The sequence below is a fragment of the Morone saxatilis genome, unplaced genomic scaffold (assembly GCF_004916995.1).
Source record: "Morone saxatilis isolate NCDOM2014 unplaced genomic scaffold, NCSU_SB_2.0 Contig3, whole genome shotgun sequence".
In the NCBI taxonomy this organism is placed as follows: domain Eukaryota; kingdom Metazoa; phylum Chordata; class Actinopteri; family Moronidae; genus Morone; species Morone saxatilis.
The window spans coordinates 23,664,915-23,674,096 of NW_023339873.1; the positions used below are offsets into that span (position 1 = coordinate 23,664,915).

At 38.9% G+C, this 9,182-nt stretch overlaps 1 protein-coding gene across 2 annotated transcripts in view; it reads right to left on the reverse strand.

The window, feature by feature from the left end:
• Positions 1 to 9,182, reverse strand: part of daam1a (dishevelled associated activator of morphogenesis 1a) — a 21,843-nt gene that overhangs the window by 2,998 nt on the left and 9,663 nt on the right. For both annotated transcript variants that reach the window (XM_035673356.1, XM_035673355.1), the window contains 15 exons: positions 8,616 to 8,726; positions 7,361 to 7,464; positions 7,190 to 7,256; positions 6,957 to 7,074; positions 6,727 to 6,865; positions 5,200 to 5,258; positions 4,607 to 4,794; positions 4,252 to 4,512; positions 3,290 to 3,397; positions 2,708 to 2,805; positions 2,511 to 2,595; positions 2,090 to 2,196; positions 1,692 to 1,780; positions 1,301 to 1,469; positions 286 to 393 (listed from right to left, as the gene is read on the reverse strand). In XM_035673356.1, coding sequence (XP_035529249.1) covers positions 286 to 393; positions 1,301 to 1,469; positions 1,692 to 1,780; positions 2,090 to 2,196; positions 2,511 to 2,595; positions 2,708 to 2,805; positions 3,290 to 3,397; positions 4,252 to 4,512; positions 4,607 to 4,794; positions 5,200 to 5,258; positions 6,727 to 6,865; positions 6,957 to 7,074; positions 7,190 to 7,256; positions 7,361 to 7,464; positions 8,616 to 8,726 — 1,811 coding nt within the window. The remainder of the gene's footprint in view (positions 1 to 285; positions 394 to 1,300; positions 1,470 to 1,691; positions 1,781 to 2,089; positions 2,197 to 2,510; positions 2,596 to 2,707; positions 2,806 to 3,289; positions 3,398 to 4,251; positions 4,513 to 4,606; positions 4,795 to 5,199; positions 5,259 to 6,726; positions 6,866 to 6,956; positions 7,075 to 7,189; positions 7,257 to 7,360; positions 7,465 to 8,615; positions 8,727 to 9,182) is intronic.

A 9,182-nucleotide genomic window follows, 5' to 3' on the forward strand; every position in this document is an offset into this window, starting at 1 on the left:
CTGAAAATAAGAATCATTTAGTTTTTTGTTAGAGTGAGCCGTTTTTATCTACAAATGCCTTAAGTTGCCATGTTTCTACAGTAGCCCATAATGGACAAACCAAACACTAGGCATTGACATTTTTAATGTGTTTTGCGGCCACCATAGTTCCTCCTTTGTGCTTGGCAGGGGAGGGTGAAGTGAGTAAGTTACAATCTGCAACCACACTGCTAGATGCCACTAAATCTTACACACTGGTCAATTAACCGCCACTATCACCAGGTGTGTATGTCTGTTCGTTCTTACTTGACTTTAGCAGCCTCTGGCACATTTTGTAGTTCTTCGCTGAAGGTTGCCACTTTTGGGTACTTCTTTTCCAGTACAGTGATCATGTAGTGGAGCAGGGTGACGTTTCTACAAAACACATACATTTATCAATCATTTATCATTTCTCAGTGGCGTATAGAAGAAATAGCTAAACTTGCAATTAGGCCTTTTTGACAGCAGACATTTTCACTGGTCATACAGTAGGTAAAGCATATGTGCCATGTGCCTGATGTGCCATATGACTTGTTACACAGAACCATGTGGGAAGCCATAATTTGAAACTGTTTGGAAAAGGGCAGGCACTTTAAAAAATTACTTGGCATGTGATTAGATGAACCATCTGTCTATCATTGTTAATCACGGGTGGATTTCAACCAATCAGATCAATGAACCATATAACGTAGTAAAACTCTGAAGCCAGTCAGGAGAAGACAGAAAAATCTTTTCTATGGAGAAAAGCCTTCAGTGCTGTTCTTTACTCTTCTTTTAATGAAGAAATACTCTCAGGTTCTGATAGAACTGATGCTAGCAGAATCTACGTAATCCTCTTTAGCAGGCGCCATTTTTGAATTTGTGCCACAAGGTGTAAGAACATATACAAAAATATCATATTGTGATATTTTACTTTGATATTGTATCGATTCTTAAAGACATACATGGACTGTGATAAATACAAATGCAGATCTCATTGCAAAATATCGCCCTGCTTACAGTATCACAATATATCACAATATATTGAATTATAACCGTTGTATCGTGATACGTATCATATTGCCAGATCCTTGCCAAAACACAGCCCTAGCCCATAGCACCCAGTAGTTCCTCAAACTGTGGTTGGACACAAGCCAGCTGCCTTACAATACCAGGACCCTGAAACTGCATTGAGACATCATTCACTGTTTTATTCACACCTGTGCTTTTCCCACTGCCACATGTCAAAATCTCCTCTGTGAAAAAGGCCTATGATGTATGAAAGTCTTGTTATGAACTGTACTTGTTAATGCTTGACTTGGTGTCAGCTATCTTGTTGAGACTGGACACTTTAAATCCGTAGGCATTTCCTCGTTGTCCTTTGTTCATGTAGTTCCCAAAGGCCAGGACCACCTCTAGGAGCTGACGCAGTGTCCTGCTCTGTACCACCTCCCTGGACGCAAGACTCAGAGCTGAAACCACAGAGAAAATGAGGGAATGCCATATACAGTATGTTCACAGACAGCACTCAAATCACAAATTTTTAATATCTCACAATATGTCGTACAAAACAGTACTTAAAAGACTGCATTCTTCCTTATTAGTGACATGCACATTTGTAGTCCCCTCCAAAAATGTACTTTCATCCATTGATTGAATGTGAACTAAAGCCCTGTTGGAATAGAAAAGAGTACCTTTGATTTTAGGTTTGACCTCAGCCACTCTCTCAGCAAACTTCTTCTTGAAGTAGAGACTCTGGAGCCTCTGTTGATAGTGGTTGATGCTGGGTGAGGACAGAAATTACACAGCATAAGTCAGTCACTGGCAACTGTACCGGCATGAAGAGATGGAGCAATATTTCATATCACTTCATGTAAATCCCCATTTTACGCCCCATACCCAGCTGTGATGTGTGTGTCCAACTCAACAGAAGTTAGTGCATTGATTAGTGCGTTTCCTTCATACAGGATTTACTGAGGAGTTAAAAGTGTGCAGCCGGTCTTGCTATTATAAACTGCCATGTTGGATGATATATACAGCCTGTGTGTTCGGAAGTGTTGCTGTGTGTATGGGTTGTTTTTTTGGTGCATACCTGCTCATGTCATACAGGAAGCGATCTGCTTTGGCCATACGTTCCAGCTCATGCTTGTGTTCTTCTAACAGCTCAATGTCACTCTTCTCAGGAATAAACTTCAGAAGCTTCACACACAGACACATATCACACAAAATATCATATCACATATCAAGTGCATTTGATTTGAATTCTGAAAGTAATTATTAATCACATGCATGAGCACAAAGTAAATATGGATGTTTCAATTATAAACATGCATCATAATTGCTAATTCCGTATTATCCCAAAATCTAAAATTGAATGAAGCTTCTAAAGTCTATCTGTCATGGTACATGTAGTTTCATATTTAGTCAAATGAATAGGACTTTTACTTAAGGAACCGCCCTCCCATCTGTGAGCATGTCGTTGTGTGTTTTTGTGTATGTGTATGTCTTGGCACCTGCTCCAGCATGTCTTTAGGTAAGTCTTCCTGTTCATCCATGGTCAGGATGGCATGGCGGATCTCTTCGTTGGTCAGCTTCAGCCTGTGACACATAAATTTAGATTGCATCTTGTCATATCATACAGGGGTTTAAAATGAAAAGGAAATGAACAACATAACCATAACTCATTCATTCATTGATTCGTAACCCTCACCGTGAGAGCAGGATGTTACAGTTCTGTGCTCGCCGACCATCAATAACCGACAGCTCCTTGACTTTCTTGGCATAAGTCTGGTCGTCCTCAGCAATCTTCTGTTAATATGCAGGAAAATACAGCACAGTATAACAAAACTCTGTGATGCCAGGATTGGGAACATGACATTTAAGTCATGTATATGATTATCTCTAGATAACTGTTTTACAACAACAAAAGAATCATTTAATTATAAAATAGATTTATTAGGTTTGTGACAAAATACTAATAGACTAAAAAGCATCTGAAAAAACCATTAGCAAGTTAGCAACCAAAAGTGCTTTTGGCTTTTGAGTGAGTCCTCCTCTGTCATGGTGCATTTCTTGGACTTGGATTCTGTTTGAATAAAATAAAATGACTTGAAACCTTAATTAGTTAAATCAACTGAACATGAGCAGTGTCAATAACTGTGACACACTGAAGGCCATCTATGAATGGATGGATAGATATGCCAAAGAATTAATGAACATAAAATAGAAAGCAAAAGAGAGAATGATAGTGTTGCTGAATGTGTTCTGTTTAGTGCAGTGTGTAATATGTTACTTGTGGTTTCTGGTAGGCTGAGAAGGTCCTCTGGAACTCTTCTAGGTCCAGAACTTTAAACACCTTGAGGTCATCGATGTCTTTCCATATGGTTCCTTGTATTTTGTTCTGAAACAGACAATAATGCACTCAACTAAACAACTTAAAGGACCAGTGTGTAGGATTTAGTGGCATTTGGTGGTGAAGTTGCAGATAACTGAACACCTTGTATCTGTACTCTGTATGGGAATAAGAGCGGCTGTAAAGTGTGTAGGAGAAACTACAGTGGCCACGAAACTTGCGAAAAAGACTTGTCTGTTCTGGGCTACTGTAGAAACATGGTGGTTTTACACTAATGAAAACATACCAACGCATATTATATTCCATTTATATGGATTATCCCAATGCTACACATTGGACCTTTAATTCATGGTCCAATTAACATATTGCATCGCATCTCACAGCTTTTAGAAGAAGATTATGGCTGCTGGCTGGTATTCACCCATTAAAGGATCAGTCTGGTGTTAGTCTATATTTTCCTTACTCCTAACAATGTGTTAGTTTGTTTAACTAGAGGCTTTAGATGAGACTGCTATAGTATGAGATAGATGAGACTGCTATAGTAGTATCAGCATGCAGTAGTAAACGTAGTATATCTGTGTGTAATAGTATAATAAAAGTTGCAGCTGTAGCAGCAGTTCCTCAGCAGTCACATGGATTTGGGCAGAATTTATGTAATGTATTAATTATTAGTGTCTTGTTGTCCAGATTGTCCATGTTTTCTCCTTGTGTGAGGGAGCTACATAACATCCGGTTTTAAATACCATCGCAGAGGACGGAAAAACGTTCACACTTGGACAGCAATGCTGCCTACCGTTACCATTGCCGATATTCTCTTCCGGCCTCACCCAACTGTACCGCTCTGCTTTCATCCACTAACATGACATACCGGATGCCTGAATCCATGTGAATGCAGTGTCTACCTCAGGGAGTTTGCTCCAGTTGAAGGACTTCAGTGGGTTTGATGGCTGAGGAATATTCTTCTTCTGGGCAGTTCCCATTGGAGCCCCTGGCGGGGGAGGAGGTGGTGGGGCAAATGGGGCCATGCCAAAAGAGGGTGGGCCTCCTGGAGGAGGTGGTGGTGGAGGAGGAGGCGGGGGAGCGGGAGGAGGGATAGCTGGGACAGGACCAGAAGGAACTAAACCACCAGAGGTCACAGGAGGTCCTCCAGGAACAGTGGAGGTCTGACAAGAGAAAAGAAGAAAACAAAGATGGATTCATTATCAAACGGACAGATCATTGTGATGCAGAACCGTATTGCTGTGTCGGTGAACGTACGTTGTTGAGCTGCTGCAGCCGAGCGGACAGCTCTGCCACTTGTTGTTTGGCCTGCTTGTGCTCGTTGCTCTCCCGCTCCAGCTTCTCTTTCATCTTGTTCAACATCGCCATCATGTCTTCCTTCTCCTTATTTTTGGCCTCACACTCCCTCTCTTTCTTTTCAACGCGCTGCTGTAAGTTTTGATGTTCTGGAGAGAAGGGAAGGTGAGACAGCTAGAGTGATTCATGGGAGGCTGTTTGAATTCTCGATGGTGGAGCTGCTGGGAGAGAGGATGAGTGAAGGAGCCAAAGACGACAAACAGGCAGCATATCTGCCTGCATCTCCACTTATTTACCATGATTTTGCTTCTGAGTTGCATTGCATGCTCGAACCCTGGTGTACTTACTTGCTGGTCTAGTTCGTGTTATTATTTATAATGACGTTAGCATTTACTAAGCATTTATTTCCAGCTTATCAAATCATTAAAAGTAAAAATAAATGTGTTCTTGTAATTGCTTTTGATCATTCCTTTGCACATGTTAACCTGCATTGATTATGGGAGCAACATATATATCCAAAGTGACCCAAAATGTCCAGCTGTTGGTGTGTTTACCTTTTCTCATTTTATCAGCTTGTTCTTTCCATTGTTTGACCTCGTCCTCCTTGACGAGCCTGTAAAAACAAACACACAACAAATTTTCCAGTCATGCTTCACATCTACTACTACTACTACTACATTCTAACGCAATAACTTTGTAATAATATAGTTGAATAGTAAATATATTAAAACTTGTAATAAGTTTTGTAAGTTAAAACATTTTTGATTAAGCAGACTTTTCTATATATTTTAAGTGACATCGACTCCTGATAAAGTACTTTTTACGGTTTTTACAGTTCAAAATAAGATACAAAATTAAGTCAGTGTCACTTAAAAATTCTAGTAACAGCTGCTCAATCAATAATGTTTTTAACTTATACAATTGAGTTGGTGTTTTTGTCGATGTAATCGATGTTTCAACTGTTTTTTGTGTTCAATTAACTTATCAGGTTTACTACTACACACACAAACACACATAGGACAAGCCTGGGTTACTTAACTTATTTAAAAAAAAAAATCCAATTAAATCATGGTTTAACTAGCTAAGATTTTGTTCTGTTGCAGCAAAACTTTCAACTCCACTTTAAAATGTGATCCAGTATTAACTTTAAACTTGAGGTTTAACTTTAAGTTTAAATGGTTTCCTTTTTGAGATGGATTGAGTAAAATAATCAAGTTCCTTAAAGAAAGTTAAGGAAAACACTCCAAAAAGTGATGTTTTATGTTTATGCTCTATTATTTGGCCATATTATTCCATTAATTCGGCCAGTTTTTCTCAAAGGACGAGAAATTAGAGCTCCTCTGCTGAGCCATTATTAGTTAGTTTAAGCTATAGCCAGCAAACAATGCAATGTTTTGTTAAGGAATGCAGAGCAGCTGGAAGTGAACGCCCCCCCCCCCTAATTTATACTATACCGACAGCATACAGATTAGTTAATCATTTATTTTATTTGGGTAGGCAAGCATCTCCATATTGACTTTACTCTATTTAATTTCAGTTAACATCAATAAACCTGGATTTACTAAACTGAGATTAATTTTTAATTGTGCAACAGTGCGCTGCTTAATTTTAAATCTAGATTAGCACATTTTAAACTTAGTTTTCCTCATATCTGATTACAATTTATTTTAGATTAAATGAACACTTCTGGGGGTTACAGTATAGTTTCTGAAACATGTCTTCATGCTACACTCCCAAATATGTTACATGTGCTTCTTTTGTAACAACTTGTGTACAAAAACTGTCTGACTGACTTTACTATATCAACAACAAAACCATAAATGGTGTTGCATGCCATTAAAACAACCAAATAGCTAATAGAACAATGAGAAGAAAAGACTTAATTTGTAAAAAAAAAAAACAAAGCATGTATGATTGTTAAATTTAAAAAATATATATAATACAGACGAACAAATGTGTAAAAAGTTCCTAAAAAAGTAAAACTCATCTCTGATCAATATTCACAGGAAATAAACCTGCTCAAACCTCCTGCAGTTATTGGGTTCACTGTTTGGGTTCATTGTCCAACCCTGGAGACTTACATTCGTACAATATTCTTAACGTTGAAGTCCTCCAGTGGTGCCACATCAGGGTTTTCACCTTTGTCTGTCTGCAGAACCAGCTGCTGAATTATCCGGTCCAACAACACCCAGTACTGCCGTGTGGTGCTGCTCTGCTTATCTGCAGACAGACAGAGAGGGGTCAGCAGGAGGAAACGCTGCTACCATCAGGGATCAATTTATGGCAGTTCAAGGCAAGGAGACAGTCTTACATGGCATCATGAGGCAGTGCTGCAGTGCAGACAGGAGGTGAGGGTAGGCTTCAGTGTGGCTCAGCTTCTTCTTGATCAGCTCAAACATCTGGCTGGCACTTTTAGTTTCTATGTGGACCTGAGGCAATGAGCCAACAGACACATTACACATCGGATTTGCATTTTCATATTTTAATCCACATCAAGGAGAAATGTTACACTGTAGACGAGCTGGTGTGTTTTATATGACTTACAGCGTCGAAGCGTTTGGACATCTGAAGCTCGTCTTCGTTCCTTAACATCTCAAAGAAGTCCAGATGTCTGGAAACAGCAATAACAACTGAACTCAGAAAGCCGTTTAAAATCAAAGTGACCTGCTACTTATTTGTTGGTTCCATGACAGTACTGATATTTCCAAATGCTACCTGTCCAAGGTGGCGTTGTCATGGGAGTGTAGTTTATCAATGACTGGCTGAATGCCCAACATTAGGAACTCATAGCGCAAATGGATACGGAACTCCAGACTGGTCTGAAAAGACAGATGCAATACAGTGTAATCATACAATGAAATGATCTCTTTGGTAGACAATATGTAAAGCCAGGACAGGTAAAGAGAGTTTAAGAGAGAAGTTGCCCTGCTTAGGTTGTTAGTAGGTGTTTAACTTGGTGTTAGCATGTTGCGCAGGGTTAATGTGGCTAGCAGGTCGGGGGCAATGTTGGACTAATGTTGTAAGACTGAGGGACAGTAAAGAGAAACTGTGGTAAAGTTAAGCTGGGTTTGAAGCTTAAAAACTGAAGTAGTAGTTTGGATGTCAGCAACTGTTTTTTCATGTTGCTTTTTGTGTAACCGTTAGCTGTTGTTGTTATCCTCTCCGGCTGTGTGTGTGTGTGTGTGTTTTACTGCTGTATGTCAGTCCACTTGCTGGTCATGTCTTGAAGGTAATGCTATAGCTACATAAACAGTCAAACTGAAGGAATTAATTTGCTTCTGATTAGCACCAAGAAGCTAATGTTAGCTTACTTATTGCTAAAAAAAACTGCAGAGCTGAGGCAGAAAAGCAGTGGGTGAGCCTTGAAACATCTCTATCTCCTCCTGGTGGCTGACTGCAGTATAGGTCATACAGCCCACTGCCTCTATGTTAGCAGATGGGACAAACTAAAAAACTCAAAGTACACGTCAAATAAATTTTTTCCAAAGATGGTTTCTGTCATTTTAGGTAGTTCTAATCACGTTGATGTATGTTCAAGTGTTAATTTTTCTGATTAGTTTGGCTTTAATTAGTTATTTAAGCCCTGCTTGTAATTGAGTCGGCCGGGTGGGACTTCGATACCGCAGTGCCAAACCCGATTATTACTGCGCAGGCTCTGGCTGGTGAAAGATGGCAGCAGCCATAGCCGGGATATTTTGGCTTTATTTTTGTACAGTGGGAGGAAGTGGACCATTTTTGTCTCAAACAGAGAGAGGTGAGTAAAAAAAGTAGTTACCTAAACTGAATTTTTAAGGATTTTATACAATATTTACATGCAATACAATATGAATTGTTTTTTGAAAATTAAAGCACTTTAAAGCTTTAATGTTCAAAATGTTGAAGCAAACTTTAATACAATACAATATGAACCTGAAAATAGGCATAATATGGTCTTGTCCTTCAAGAGAGACACAGATAGATAGTTCTTCACCTCTCCTGCTCCCTGGCTGAGCGCAGCATTGATGAAGGACATTATGGCAGTCTTCAGATTAACTTCATCTCTGTAGCGGCCTATGGATCTATCCAAGTCTGTCAGCAGGTTCTGCACAGCAAAAAGAAAATATGCAAGTTATAAAACATGTTTGATAAATAGCATTTGTTCTTCTTTTTGATGTTTGTTAGTAAATCAGGCATTTTAGGCCCTAATGATCCCAAAAAAGTATGTTGTTCATCCTGTCCAGGAGGTTATGGTTTTGGCAGTTGGTTTGTTTGTCAGCAATATTACAGAAAAACTACTGGCCTAATTTAAAATATAATATTAAAAAATAAATGTAAATTGCAATCATTATTTTACAGCTGAGCTCCAATCACATGCGTCATTGAGAGCATTTGAACAATGTGTCCTGTCCTAGTTTGTCTGTAGTGGTTGCTTTATTATTAATATTAATATTAATATTATTATTAATAATAATAATAATAATAATAATAATGATAATCCTAACTCAAGGCTCTCTTACTATTCTTAACAGATAGAGTTTTCTTAGTTGTCATGGAGATC